The sequence below is a fragment of the Pongo pygmaeus genome, chromosome 21 (genome assembly GCF_028885625.2).
Source record: "Pongo pygmaeus isolate AG05252 chromosome 21, NHGRI_mPonPyg2-v2.0_pri, whole genome shotgun sequence".
In the NCBI taxonomy this organism is placed as follows: Eukaryota; Metazoa; Chordata; class Mammalia; order Primates; family Hominidae; genus Pongo; species Pongo pygmaeus.
In genome coordinates, this window is record NC_072394.2 from 12,893,724 (window position 1) to 12,909,288 (window position 15,565).

Consider the following 15,565-nt stretch of genomic DNA (forward strand, 5'->3'; position numbering starts at 1 on the left):
AGAATTGCTAGACTGTCTTCCAAAGTGGCTGTGCCGTTTTACATTCCCACCAAGCAGGGTATGAAGATTCTGATTTCTCCACACATCCTTGCCATATTGTTGTCTGTCTTTTTTATTATAGCCATCCTACTGAGTATGAAGTGTAGTATCTCATTGCAGTTTTGATTTGCATTTCTTTGATGACTATTATACTTTAAAATTCTTGTCTGTTTGGTAAATTAAGTGTACCTTTTCCTGTAATAGCTTGTTTAGTTTGTTATCCTTTTGTTTTCTTGCATTTTTTTTTTTTTTTTTTTTTTGAGGTAGATTTTTACTGTTGTTGCTCAGGCTGGAGTATAGTGATGCGATCTCGGCTCACTGCAACCTCTGCCTCCTGGGTTCAAGCAGTTCTCCTGCCTCAGCCACCCAAGTAGCTGGGATTACAGGCGCCTGCCACCACACCCAGCTAATTTTTGTATTTTTATTAGAGATATGGGTTTCATCATGTTGGCCAGGCTGGTCTCGAACTCCTGACCTCAGGTGATCCACCCACCTCGGCCTCCCAGAGCGTTGGGATTACAGGCATGAGCCACCGCGCCCGGCGATTTTCTTGCACTTTTTATTTACGGGTCTTGATTTTTTTTTTCCCCCTGTGAGCTCATACCCGCTTAGTGTTTTCAGCTACCTTTGCTGGCAGTTTACACCTGGGGAAGAGAGCAAAAGCCTGGTTCCTAGCTTTTGACCATGTCAGCAAGGTTAGCAAAATGGGAGGTTCTGGGCAAAACCATTTCTCATCCTCTCTTTTTCCCACAATCAGCCAGCCTCTTCTCTCGGGGAACCTCTCAGGACCTCTCACCCAGGTGCTGCTTTTGATCTCCCTCTGGTGTTGCTTCCTAGGACTGTAGGATGCTCAGGGGCTGCCCAGAGTGGTGTCCACCCTCACCCAGGAAGGCTCTAGTGCCGCTCTGACATTACCTTCCAGCCAATACGTGGCTGGCAAAGTTGATTGGCAGCGATCTACCTCTCCCAGAGAAGTGCTCAGGGGAGGAGATGGCTTAAACAAGCAGCCCCTGACCCATCTGCGGGGCAGAGCCTTTTTCTGCCCTCTCTACTCTGCTGCCTTACTCGTACCCAGCCACCCATCGCCTCCCCGGGCTTTCTCCCAGCCTTGTGTTTTGCCTTCCCTCTCATGTCCGTAGCATCTTTCAGATGGGCTTGGAAAGGGACCAAGCAGCCCACCTAGCTCTCCATTTTGTTTTGAACTAGAAGTTTAAAGAAACTCATTTAACATTTTTTCTCACTTATTTGACCTTGGGATGCTTTTTTTCCCACACTTTACCATTCAGCAAATGTAAGTCAAGTACATAACATACACTGAGAGCCGTAATATGGCTCAAACCTGTAATCCCAGCACTTTGGGAGGCCAAGGCAGGCAGATCACTTGAGCTCAGGAGTTTGAGACCAGCCTGGGCAACATGAGGAAACCTCGTCTCTACCAAAAAAATACAAAAATTAGCCAGGTGTGGTGACATGTGCTACTCAGGAGGCTGAGGTGGGAGGATCGCTTGAGCTAGGAGGTCAAGGCTGTAGTGAGCCATGATCATGCCACTGCACTCCAGCATGGGCAACTGAGTGAGACTGTCTCAAAAAAAAAAAAAAAAAAAAAAAAAGCCAGGTGTGGTGGCTTACGCCTGTAATCCCCACACTTTGGGAGGCTGAGGTGGGCAGATCATGATTTCAGGAGTTCAAGACCAGCCTGGCCAACATAATGAAACCCCGTCTCTACTAAAAATACAAAAATTAGGCAGGCATGGTGGCGCATGCCTGTAGTCCCAGCTACTCAGGAGGCTGAGGCAGGAGAATCGCTTGAATCCGGGAGGTGGAGGTTGCAGTGAGCTGAGATGACACCTCTGCATTCCAGCTTGGGCAACAGAGTGAGACATCTTCTCAAAAAAAAAAGTGCCAAGCGCTATTCTAGCAGGGGATCTGCTGTGAACTAAGACAGAGTAGGTCCCTGTCCTTAGGCAGGGGACATCCTTGAGCAGGGAGCTGACATTAACTAGCTCACCAGGCAAATAAGATTATATCATGCAGAGTGAACGCGGGGACAATGGAGGAGTAGCGGGCAGGAACACTGCTCTATGGGGGTTCAGGACGGCCTCTCTGAGGAGGCAGCACTTGAACTAAGTCCACCAGGAGGAGCCAGGGTGATGAAGGGTCAGGGTGGAAGGCCCAGGCGCAGGCCCTGAGGCAGGAGTTGGGTTGGTGTATGTGGCTGGAACCTAGTGATGGCAGAGGGAATGGGTTGGTGGCTAATGAGGCTGCTGGGGTGACAGGGGCCAGATCCTGCGGGATCCTGAGGTCATAAGTAAGGAGTTTGAACTGCATTCTGAACATATGGTAGGAAGCCATGTCAGAGTTTTGATCAAGGGAAGTGAATTTATGTTTTTAGAAGACTCTGGCTTCTGTGTCGAGAGTGGATAGTATGGGTGTAAGAGTGGGAGCAGAGAGACCAATGGGAGGCAGTGGATCCAGGCAGCATTGGGAGTGGTTTACACTAGAGTGGGAAGAAGTTAGGGAGCTGTATAACTTTGATGGAGCTTCCCAGAACTTACCTTGAGACATTAACCAGATAATGAGAGTATTCTGTGCAGTAAGTAGTTCAGTGGCTGATGTTTCAGTTATCTGTTGCTGCATTAGAAACCACTCCAAAACTTAGTGGCTTTTGATCCCTGTATCTTTTTTCTGATTCTGTGGATTGACTGGGCACTACTGGGTGGTTCTTTACTTAGTGGGCTGAAGGCTGGGGTCACTCATGTGCTGTATCAACCTGGGAGCTAGTTTGGGATTGGAATGACCAGGAGAGCCTCTCTTCCTCCAGAGTCCATCTCTCTGTGGCCTCTAGTTATTAACTGGTCTAGCTGGACTCCAAGAGGGAGAAAGTGGAAGCAAGCCACCAGTTGTCTTAACAGCTAGACTCAAAAGTCCCAGAAAGTTCTTTCTGCTACTTTCTGATTGGTCAGAGCTATTCACAAGGTCCACCCAGCTTCAGGGGGTGGGGAAATTTATCCTGCCTTTTGATACGAGGAGCCGCTTAGTAGGGATGGAGGAATTGTTAGTGGCTATATTTAGAAATTACATACCACACTTTTCAGTTTTACCTTGAAACTGACTTTAAGCCTTGGAAGAATTCAAAGTTGGCCTTTGAAAATTTTGGTGTCCAGTTTGGGAAGGTATGAAAGCAAATTATAATGGAAGGAATCTTGCTCTTTCCTTTTAACAAAGTTATTTTCTAGGTTAAGAGCAAACTGATTCTACAAAAACAAGTTTTTAAACATCATCCAACCCTTTGCAAACAACTTTATAAATGTGCCTTTTAATCTTCCATCTGATTTCTTTGCTTATTATAAAGCCCTAATTGTAGATGTTCTGTTAGTACATGACTGAGAGCCCTGGAGCGGCAGTCATTGAAGAACAACATATTTCCAGTCCAGCTCTTGGGGTTTGAAATGAAACACATAAAATCTACCAAGTCTGTTAGGATACCTTCCTAGGGAACAGAGCCCTCTTCCTCATTGAACCCCTGATAAGACCTGTCTGCTACTGAGATTTATTTTAGGGATGATATTCTACATCACTCCCATTTTTGTCAAATTTATTTACTGGAAAAGAGATTGTATTAGTTTGTTTTCATGCTGCTGATAAAGACATACCTGAGACTGGGAAGAAAAAGAGGTTTAATTGGACTTAGAGTCCCACCTGGCTAGGCAGGCCTCAGAATCATGGTGGGAGGCAGAAGCCACTTCTTACATGGTGGTGGCAAGAGAAAAATGAGAAAGATGCAAAAGTGGAAACCCCTGATAAACCCATCGGATCTCGCGAGACTCATTCACTACCATGAGAACAGTATGGTGGAAACCGCCCCCATGATTCAAATTATCTCCCACTGGGTCTCTCCCACACCATGTGGGAATTATGGGAATACAATTCAAGATGAGATTTGAGTGGAGACACGGAGCCAAACCATATCATTCCACCCCTGGCCTCTCCAAATCTCATGCCCTCACACTTCAAAACCAATCATGCCTTCCCAACAGTCCCCCAAAGTCTTAACTCATTTCAGCATTAACCCAAAAGTCCATAGTCCCAAGTCTCATCTGAGACAAGGCAAGTCCCTTCCTTCTGTGAGCCTGTAAAATCAAAAGCAAGCTAGTTACTTCCTAGATACAATGAGGGTACAGGTATTGGGTAAATACAGCAGTTCTACATGGGAAAAATAGGCCAAAACAAAGGGGTTACAGGGCCCATGCAAGCTTGAATTCCAGCAGGGCAAATTCTAAATGATCTAAAATGATCTCCCTTGACTCCTTATCTTACATCCAGGTCACACTGATGCAAGAGGTAGGTTCCCAAAGTCTTAGGCAGCTCCACCCCTGTGGCTTTGCAGGGTATAGCCCCCCTCCTGGCTGCTTTCATGGGCTGGCATTGAGTGTCCAATTTTTCCAGTTGCACAGTGCAAGCTATCGGTGGATCTGCCATTCTGGGGTCTGGAGGATGGTGGCCCTCTTCTCACGGCTAGGCAGTGCCCCAGCAGGGACTCTGTGTGGGGGCTCTGACCCCATATTTCCCCGTGGGGGCTCTGACCCCATTATTTCCCCTCTGCACTGCCCTAGCAGAGATTTTCCATGAGGGCCCTGCCCTGACAGCAAACTTTTGCCTGGGCATCCAGGTGTTTCCATACATCTTCTGAAATCTAGGTGGAGGTTCCCAAACCTCAATTCTGGACTTCTGTGCACCCTCAGGCTCAACACAAAGTGGAAGCTGCCAAGGTTTGGGACTTGCACCCTCTGAAACCATGGGCCGAGCTGTACCTTGGCCCCTTTTAGCAATGACTGGAGCGGCTGGGGCACAGGGTAGCAAGTCCCCAGGCTGCCTTCTAGGCTTCCAGGTCTGTGATGGGAGGGGCTGCCATGAATACCTGTGGCATGCTATGGAGATTGTCTTGGGAATTAACATTTGACTCCTTGTTACTTATGTAAATTTCTGCAGCCAGCTTGAATTTCTCCTCAAAAAATAGGTTTTTCTTTTCTACTGCATTGTCAGGCTCTGAATTTTCTGAACTTTTGTGTTCTGTTTCCCTTTTAAAATGGAATGCTTTTAATAGCACCCAAGTCACTTTTTTTTTTTTTTTTTTTTTTTTTTTTTTTGAGATAGAGTCTTGCTCTGTTGTCCAGGCTGGAGTGCAGTGGTGTGATCTAGGCTCACTGCAACCTCTGCCTCCCAGGTTCAAGTGATTCTCCTGCCTCAGCCTCCCAAGTAGCTGGGATTACAGGTGTGTGCCACACTATGCCTGGCTAATTTTTGCATTTTTAGTAGAGACAGGGTTTCACCATGTTGGCCAGGCTGGTCTTGAACTCCTAACCTCAGGTGATCCGCCCACTTCCATCTCCCATAGTGCTAGGATTACAGGCATGAGCCACCATGCCTGGCCTTCAAGTCACCTCTTGAATGCTCTGCTGCTTAGAACTTTCTTCCACCAGATACCCTAAATCATCTCTCTCAAATTCAGAGTTCCACAGATCTCTAGGGCAGGAGCAAAATGCCGCCAGTCTCTTTGCTAAAACATAGTAAGAGTCACCTTTGCTCCAATTCCCAACAAGTTCCTCATCTCCATCTGAGACCACCTCAGCCTGGACCTTATTGTTCATATCACTATCAGCATTTTTGTCAAAGGCATTCAACAAATCTCTAGGAAGTTCCAAACTTTCCCACATTTTCCTGTCTTCTTATGAGCCTTCCAAACTGTTTCAGCCTCTGCCTAATACCCAGTTCCAAAGTCATTTCCACATTTTCAGATATCTTTTCAGCAACACCCCATTCCTGGTACCAATTTATTATATTAGTCTGTTTTCATGCTGCTGATAAAGACATACCCAAGACTGGGAAGAAAAAGAGGTTTAATTGGACTTACAGTTCCACATGGCTGGGTAGGCCTCAGAATCATGGCAGGAGGCGAAAGACACTTCTTAGTGGGCGGTGGCAAGAAACAAATGAGGAAGATGCAAAAGCAGAAACCCCTGATAAAAAAAAAAAACAAAACATCAGATCTTGTGAGACTTATTCACTACCATGAGAACAGTATGGTGGAAACTGCCCCCATGATTCAAATTATCTCCCACCAGGTCCCTCCCACAACACAAAGGAATTAAGGGAGTACAATTCAAGATGAGATTTGTCTGGAACACAGAGCCAAACCATATCAGAGATGTATTTCAAAAATTCTATATACAGTAGTAGTTGGCCCCAGTGGCTCTTTGGATAACAGAGCGATCATATAATATGACTCGTGTGTGTTACCTACTTGATACTAGCGCTGGTTAATATTTAGTGAATGGGTTGAAGGCATAATATAGACAAAGTGAAGCCTAGAGAAGCTGCAAATCCAGTGTTCAGTCCTGCATCTCACTCACTCTGAGTTAAAAAATTTTTTAAATGACTTCAAAATTTTAAAATTATTTTTATTTTAAACAGCTGGGGTTTTTTGTGTCTAGTTTTATGCAAGGGTGTCTACAAACTTTGTATTGAAGTTTGAGCTTTCCAAATAAGTAATACAAAAAGACCTACTTTTTGACACATAAAAATTTGATACTAATTATATATGGAAATTAACCAATCCTCAGAGTAATTTTATTTCTTTTTTTTCTTTTTCTTTTTTTTTGAGACGGAGTCTCGCTCTATCGCCCAGGCTGGAGTGCAGTGGTGCGATCTCGGCTCACTGCAAGCTCCGCCTCCTGGGTTCACGCCATTCTTCTGCCTCAGCCTCCCAAGTAGCTGGGACTACAGGCGCACCTGCCACCACGGCCGGCTAATTTTTGTATTTTTAGTAGACACAGGGTTTTACCGTGTTAGCCAGGATGGTCTCGATCTTCTGACCTTGTGATCCACCTGCCTCAGCCTCCCAAAGTGTTGGGATTACCGGCATGAGCCACTGTGCCCAGCCTGAGTGATTATTTCTATATAACCAGTGTTTCTTTCTCATAGACTTCCTTGCCGTCCAGGAAGGGATTTCGACACCAGATCACCAAGTTTTTGTATCGCTTGGTGGGATCAGAAGATATGGCTGTGGACCAGAGTATTGTCAGCCCTTATACCTCTCGGATCTTGAAACCTTATATCAGGTATATGGAGAACTAGAGATGTGATGTCAGGTGTGTCATGAGGGATAATGATTGTGGTTTCTGTGCCCTGTTCTCCTGTTGGAGAGAATAAAGATCACAAACTGAGCACCATTGGCAAGGACTGAGTTCTGTGCTTCACCTCCAGTTTTGTCCTTTGCTTGTTTCAACTCTACTTTTTTGCAGAGAACATGGTCCTTTGAAAGAAACTTAAAAAGCAAAAATAAATTAAAGATTGCTTTGTGATGATCATAATCATTATTTTATTTATTATTATTATTATTTTTTTGAGACAGACTTTCGCCCTGTCACCCAGGCTGGGGTACAGTGGTGCAATCTTGGCTCACTGTAACCTCCGCCTCCGGGGTTCAGGGAATTCTTTTGCCTCAGCCTCCCAAGTAGCTGGGATTATAGGCATGCACCACCAAGCCCAGCTAATTTTTGTATTTTTAGCAGAGACAGGGTTTCACCATGTTGGCCAAGCTGGTCTTGAACTCCTGACCTCTGACCTCAAGTGATCCGCCCGGCTTGGCCTCTCAAAGTGCTGGGATTACAGGTGTGAGCCACTGGGCCCGGCCCTTATAATGTTATTTTAAATACTAAAGTTGTATATTTTTAGTAGTCTGAAATGAAAAAATGTGAAAGACATCTCAGTTGAGCCTCCACCTGGACTGGATGTATATGAAGCAGTTTCCAACAATGAATGTCATTGTCCAGGCAATGAAATGGAAGCTGAGCTTGCTAGAGAGGACCCAGCAGTGTCTGGCACTGTAAATGAGAGCATATTATTGCACTCATTGCACTACAGTTGCCCTGCAGCTCCATGATCACCCTGACCCTCCATGCCAGCACCACATTCTTGGGCAGGCACAGCGAGAAGCAGTTTGTGAGCCTGCTCCAAGCTCACTTTGTCTCTGGTGTTCCCCAAATGCCCCACAAAGTTGAGTGTTCCCTCTTCTGGCCTCCAAGGCACTGGAGATGCATCCTCATATCTGACTCCTCGGGGTGAATCTAATGCTGTATCTGTTTCCTCACTTTGTTCACGAAGGCACCTAGCACAGTCCCTGGTGGGTACAGAGGGCTTTGGCCTGATGAATGTTCAGAGTGAATTTTAGATTTCATACATAAAAGTATAGCTATAATCAAGCCAGCTTCGTGTAAAACAGTGCAGATTACTTTAAAGTTTCAAGCAGATCAAAGACTTTACATGAGTCAAAAAGCTAGGAATAATACCACGTATTTTTATTGACTTGAATTTGTTTATCTTCTGTGGTACCGGAGGCGTGATTATGAAACAAAGCCACCCAAACTGCAGCTCCTGTCACAGATTCGTTCCCACCTGCACAGGAGCGACCCTCACTGGACGCCGGAGCCCGACGCACCTCTCGATTACTGTTATGTGCGGCCAAATCACATCCCAACGATCAACTCCATGTGTCAGGAGTTTTTTTGGCCTGGTATGTTCCCCCTTCCAAACCAGGCCGGTCATTTTTCTGTACGGTCCATTCTAGCAATTTTTAAAATTAGTTTATGTGATAGCCTTAAGATTTTTATTTATGATTTCGTTTAGTTTGTCTCTGCTAACATGGAAATATTAAAATACAAATACCTCTTGCTTTCCTAAAATCTAGAAGAAGCCAGCAATAAACAGTGTTTTTGTTTGTTTCTCTTCCCTGTTTGTCTCTGCTTCCAGAATAAAAGATTCATCCTGTTTTGCTTCTGCATATATTTAGATACCAGGTAATGTCTATCAAAGATACACAGACTGGTAGCTTGGGCGTGTTTGGACACTTTTGTTTTTGGCTTAATAATTCTTCATGTTTTGTTTATTTAGCTGTTCCTTAGAGAGTATTAGTACAGCCAGAAGGTGTTTTTTAAAAGCCAAATACCCTGATCACAGACTGAGAATAAGGGTAAACCCAACATAATATGTCATTTTATCAGCCTTAACAAAAATTGCCTCTGAAGACCAAAGTCATTAATTAAAGGAACACATTTTCATTGCTAAATATAAACTGTTCTTTGTGGATCTGCTTTCCCACGCTGCCTTGAAACCTAAAGGAAATAATACATGTCTTTCAGATGTTAGATACGATTTCATCAAGATAGAGCTGTGTCATCTTTATTGTCACATAATCACATAACCATGAATGTGGTGGCAGAGCTGCACTCATTCTTTTGGGAGTCATACTGAGCCAAAAGTCACATTCTGGGAGCATCTCCTGCTTCCTGCCCTTATGTTAGGTGCCTTCCATACATTATGCACAGAAGCATATTTTACTTATTTATTGTGAAAGGTAGCATTTGTACAAAAGAACTTATATGTGTGTGGGGTAAAGGATGTGATAGAATACGCTTGGGGGATCTTTACTCAACCCTGTCAGGTCTAGGTATGCTCTTCATCTTACACATTGCAGAAACGGAGTCTCTGAGACATTTTGAAATGTGCCAAGCCACACATGGTAGAGGAGGCTGAGTTCAAAGCCGGCTGTGTCCAATTCTGAACCCGTGCACTGCTACCTACCCTATTCTGCCACTCTTCTTTTAGAAAATACTATGTAATTTCAATATTTTCTAAAATTCACTCTTATTGTTATGATCTGGATGTGTGGTCTCTATGTTACCTCCAGTTTTGGTGTTTTTTTTTTTTTAGCATGCAGGTGTAGCTATATGTACATGCTGAACAGCTTGGTGTTCCTTAATTCTCAAAGGCATGTGGTTTGAGTCTCCGATGGTTTCTTTTCTTTAGGCATTGACCTGTCTGAGTGTCTGCAGTACCCAGACTTCAGTGTTGTTGTTCTTTATAAAAAAGTCATCATTGCCTTTGGCTTCATGGTTCCTGACGTGAAATACAATGAAGCTTACATTTCATTTCTGTTTGTCCACCCTGAATGGAGAAGAGCAGGGATTGCAACTTTCATGATCTATCATCTGATTCAGGTAAGTTGTCTATGTTTATGATTTATCACCTGTGTCTGGGCTCCCCTGAACAACCTGGAAGAGGAATGAAGCTGAGCTAGCCCTTCCCAGCATGGCCCAATGAAATGGTTTCCTCGGAAACCAAGTGAAGAAAGCCAGTCATCAGCTTTCATGAGGTTATCAAAGCACACAGACAAAAATCTCCGACCCTCTAAAATAAGATTATTATTCAGACTCACGTTTCATAGAAACCAGTTTGTGAACATGTGTAGTAAATAAAATGAGAAAATACCAAAAGCAAGAGCTTTAGGGTGGACTATTCATATTAGTAATAGCTACTGCTCTTAGGATCATCACCTTCGCAACTCAGAGAAGTGAGGGTAAGACTATTATTTTTATTTTTTTTAATATTTGTAAACATTTTAGCACAACTGTATCAATAAGAATATATATATATTTTTTGAGACAGGGTCTCATTCTGTCACCCAGGCTGGAGTTGCACAATCATAGCTCACTGCAGCCTCAACCTCCTGGGCTCAAGTGATTTTCCCGCCTCAGCCTTCTGGGTAGCCAGGACCACAGGTGCATACTGCCATGCCCGGCTGATTTTTTGTAGGGACAGGGTCTCACTGTGTTGCCTGGTCTGTGCTTGAACTCCTGGGTTCAAGCGATCCTTCCACCTCAGCCTCCCGAGTGCTAGGATTATGGGCATGAGCCACCATGCCTAGCTACATATTTTATTTTTGCTGATAGTTTTTAATTTTACTATCACTGTATAAGGCTGATATGAACCTTCTAAGATTTGATTCTAGTATTGAATTATAATTCATCCTTTAATATATTTGTATCACCTTTGAAGAAAATACACCATATACCACCATCAAAAAACATGCAAGGATTTTTTTTCCCCTAGATTTTTTTTAGTCAACTTTTACTTAGAAACCATTTGGTATGGAGGATTATATGTTATGCAGGCAAGATTCCTTTTAAAGAGGAGATGAAGATGATAAAAGTTGTTTCTCCAATTTTTAATGAAACTTGCTTAATAATTCCCAAATGTTGGCAGGAACCTTGAGAACCATTTTCCTAGAAATTGCTTTCCTTCTCTCCTTAGGCAGTGACTATGTAAATCACTCACTGAGTAATTAACATGTGCTACTTTGGGTGGTGGTTTTCTCTTGAGAGTTTCTCAGTTATTTCTACAACACTCCCTTTCTCTGCCCCATCCCACCCAAGAGTTGATCTCTCAGTATGCATCTTTTTAACCTAGGAGAGCACTTAGAGGATTTGCTGCTGTATCTGTCACTGGTAAGGGCCTGAAGACAGGGCAGGAATAGTACTCTGTCCTTGTGTGTGTGTGTCCTTGGTGCCCAACATGACTGCTGGTACAGTCAGTCCCTGCTGAGTGTTTGCGAGGCCACTGGAGGAGTGGTTCATCTTTGCAGGTGGGCACCTTCCCCTCCAGCCAGACCATACACCTGAGGGCCCAAACATAGGTGGCGCACACTCGCTGGCACTCAGTGATTGCCACGGTGAGATCACGTATATTTGCAATCTAGCAAACACTAACATGTCCCCACAAAATTTGCTTTAAAAACTCACAAAGTGCTCTTGTCCCTGGCATACTGGTAAGTGCTCTCTTGTCCTAAAAATGCCTATGGATACACATGGAAGTTAAGCAGAGAAAGCAGGTAGCTATCAGATGACTGTCAACAGAGGAGTTCTTAGAGGCATGAGAGAACCATGGGTTATAAATCTCAAGGACTCTTTCAACTTCAGTATTTCAGTGCCTTCTTTATTAAAAAGTAAGTTCTTAAATGATATGACTTTTGGGACACCTTACTCTGTGTAGCTGATTAAAGAATCTAAGGACTTGCCTTGTGTTGATAGAATGATTGTTACTCTTTTCCCCTAAGATTAGGTCAAAGCTGAATGTAGAAATCTCAGTTCTAAGAAGCTAATTCTGTCAGTTTTAGAGAGACAGAAGGTGGACTTTGGGATTCAGAAGGTCTGTACAAGGGCCTCAGGTTTTATAATTACATTCTTAATATTTCATGTTTGTGCATGTAATTTAGCAGGCCTAGTAAAGGAATTTTTACAGGTTTTGGGGAGGTACAAGATAACATCTAGTTTTAAAAAGCAAAACTTATTTTGTTCTGTATTTATTCAAGGTTATCATAGTGTTGGGTATTGAAATGTTTGACATATTTAAAGGTAATTGAGTTGTAAATAATAAAGCTGGCAATAACAATATCCCCATTGACCCTTTGCTTTAAAGAAAAATAAAAAACACCCAGAATACTATCAATTTCCTTGGTCTTGTGAATGTCTTGATCAGCAGCAAAATGTCATTCTGTTTCCAGCTGTTGCTAGGTGTTGCAATGTCTCAGCCTCAGTCTCTGATTTCTCCGGTTTCCATAACTAACTGCCTACACTTAAAAGCGTTTCTTTACCTACTCATTTTCCCTCAGGCCTTTCCATTTTTATCTTGTATTTTTCCACTCTTTTGGCAGACCTGCATGGGCAAGGATGTAACCCTTCACGTCTCAGCAAGCAACCCCGCTATGCTACTGTACCAGAAGTTTGGATTCAAGACTGAAGAATATGTATTAGATTTCTATGATAAATATTACCCATTGGAGAGTACAGAGTGTAAACACGCATTCTTTCTGAGGCTCCGGCGCTGATGTGAATACAGCTCACAGAGAAATGCATGCGCTATTGGAGAACAGGTCTTTGTGGAGATCTAAAGGCAGTGATTGATTTCACAGGGAGCTCTAATCTTCTCTGTGATTACATGGTCCTTCAAACTCCCAACTAAAGTGAGAAAAGCGGCATGCAGTGAAATGAGCAGTGAGCAGCCCTTTAGCAAAATCACCCTCCAGTCCTTCCTGGAGATGCCTTCAGCCAGCATCCCAGACTCCACAGTTAAATGAATGATGTCGTGATTCTCCCTCCACCTGACAGTTTGTAAGAGTGAAAGAGCATCTAACCTGATGCTCTTGGAGAGAGATAACCTGTCTGTTGTAACTTAAAGAATGAGAAAATGTGGTGTAGCTATTAAAGATTCATGCAGTCCCAAAAGGCACTGTCCTGTCCTGGGATGATGAGAGATTATGAGGTGATTTCATAAAAGGAATCCAACCCTGTGCCCGGCCATTGATGTGTTGTCATTGAATCCAGGAGGATTTCTAGGGCACTGAAGTTTTGTTGTTTCTTTTGCTGACTTTGGTTACTGTCAGAAAAAATAAACTAGATGTTTGTGTCTACATGTTCTACATGTTCTACCTGTTCTACCTATTAGCATCTTCCTGCAGGGACTTGGGCCCATGGCCTGGGAGGTTGGTTTGGGATTGGGCTTGTTGGGCAGCCTGCCATTCACCTGGCCTATCCTGGCCCTTCTCATGCCCAAGACAGTTGTTTCACAGGAGTGGAAGTGTGGGTGATGCAAGTAGAACCCTCTAGATGTACCCTGTATGGTCTGCTGGACCGGACTGTTTGCTGTGTTTGTGGCTGTTGGAGATAGACTGTCAATCAGGTTGTTTGTGATCCAACAAGAACATTTCCAAAAGTATCTAGGTGTTCTCAAATAAAAAGCTTTCTTTGCACAACCCATGGCCAGAGCTTCAATCTAGTCAGTTTGCTTTCAAACCCTCTTTAATTAAGATCAGTGGTTCTTAACTTTTTGGGACATAGATCACTTTGAGAATACAAAGAAAGCTGAATACTCTAGAAAACGGTTATGCACATTTAAAATTTTGCATCAGGGATCTGTTGACCACAAGTTAAGAACATCTGTTCTAGAAGCTGTACTTGCAGCCAGCTCGAATTCCTTTGTGTGAGAGAGAATGTGTTGAGCTCCCACATTAAGTCAATCTGGAAGCTGTTCAGTCATCTGGGGAAACAGTTGAGGCTCCATTTCATTTGTGAGAGGAACTGTAGCAGCACTGTCTTATATCTATTTCTTTCCTTTTCTTTACCTCCCACCCTGCCTCCCAAGAGTTTTCTGCCTCTTTGAAAGGTTTTTGTTGACAGAATGGATTGTAACACCACAAAGTAAAATTGAGGAGACGACATTTCCACATCTGTAAACCAGCTTGTGATTGTTGTATGTGAATGTCAGGCATTTGTTGTTGCAAAGGGGGGGCTCAAATAATTGTCTCTGTAACTTCAAGGAGCTGAGGAAAGCTGTGGTTGCTTTTACTGACTCTGTTCCACTTTTTTTTTTTAATTTTGAGAAATTTTTAAAACTCTTTTCATTTCTTTTTTCTTTTTTAAATTTTGAGAGAGGATCTCACTTTGTCGCCCGGGCTGCAGTGAAGTGGCACTGGCGCGATCTCAGCTCACTGCAACTTCCACCTCCTAGGTTCAAGTGATTCTCCTGCCTCAGCCTCCTGAATAGCTGGGACCACAGGAACACGCCACCACGCCTGGCTAATTTTTTGTGTTTTTGGTAGAGATGGGGTTTCACCATGTTTTCCAGGCTGGTCTCGAACTCCTGAGCTCAAGTGATCTTGGCCTCCCAAATTGCTAGGATTACAGGCATGAGCCACCACACCTGGCCTTTGAGAAATTTTAATCACACACAAAGAGAATGATGCCACAAACCCCATCACCCATATTCAACAATTGTTGAAATTCTATCTCATTTGCTTCATTTATCCTTTTGTTTTTTTGCTAAACTATCTGAAGGTAAATTCTAGATGTCATATAATTTTACCACTACTTACTCAAATAGGTATTTCTAAAAAATAAGGATATTTTCTTATATAATCTCGATGTTCATTATCAGTCCTCTAACAAGATGAACACATTTGGAATTATCTAGTAGTCAATCTGTAGTCACACCTTTCGAGTTGTCTCAGAAATTCCTTTTACAGTCGGTTTGTTGGATCAGCAGCCAAGCAGGGTCCACATAAGTGACTTACTGTCCTGTCTCCACCGCCTGTTCATCCAGAGTGCCTCCGCCCTGTTACTGCGCTGCCACTGACAACATCAGTTGTCCCATGGCGTGTCCCACATGTGGGTTGTCTGTTGCATCCTTGTTGTGTCCTTCATGGGGTAGGACTGACTGGACAAGGTGAGGAGTGGACCTGTGCTTGTCTCTTTAGCGGAGGGTGGGGACAGCTGACTCCCTGCCCCACTCCATTCCCTGCTTGGGTGTTGGGGCAGGGCCATTTCCCAGGGATGGGCTTGGTGGCCCCTGTGTGTGGGGCAGCTGTCAGTTTTGATCTGCCTTTCTCTCTGGCCCTTCTGAGCTAGCCCTGTAGTAAACCCTTAGCTAGTCCTCTAGAAGTGAATCTCCACAGTGCCAGGCTTGGGGCTGGGTTGCTGAAGAGCCATGTTTTGGTGGATTAAAGTCAAAATTTACTGTGAAGTTTCAGAATATCAAGTAAGGAGGAAGGCTTGTTTTCTCATGCCACAAAAGTGAGAATGAGTTCTGACAAGCTGAAGAACTCTGCCTTCAGTTGTGTGTTCGTGAGAGAGTCTGG

General features: G+C 43.7%; 1 protein-coding gene and 1 long non-coding RNA gene across 3 annotated transcripts in view; one reads left to right on the forward strand and one right to left on the reverse strand.

The window, feature by feature from the left end:
- The window catches only part of KAT14 (lysine acetyltransferase 14), a 45,147-nt gene extending 31,805 nt beyond the window's left edge, over positions 1-13,342 (forward strand). For both annotated transcript variants that reach the window (XM_054466979.2, XM_054466981.2), the window contains exons 7-10: positions 7,021-7,157; positions 8,436-8,611; positions 9,904-10,094; positions 12,587-13,342. In XM_054466979.2, coding sequence (XP_054322954.1) covers positions 7,021-7,157; positions 8,436-8,611; positions 9,904-10,094; positions 12,587-12,760 — 678 coding nt within the window. In that variant the 3' untranslated portion in view covers positions 12,761-13,342. The remainder of the gene's footprint in view (positions 1-7,020; positions 7,158-8,435; positions 8,612-9,903; positions 10,095-12,586) is intronic.
- LOC129021514 (uncharacterized) overlaps positions 5,951-15,565 on the reverse strand; it is a 172,135-nt gene continuing 162,520 nt past the window's right edge. The window contains exon 4 of the long non-coding RNA XR_010125175.1: positions 5,951-6,056. This is a non-coding gene — a long non-coding RNA (uncharacterized LOC129021514). The remainder of the gene's footprint in view (positions 6,057-15,565) is intronic.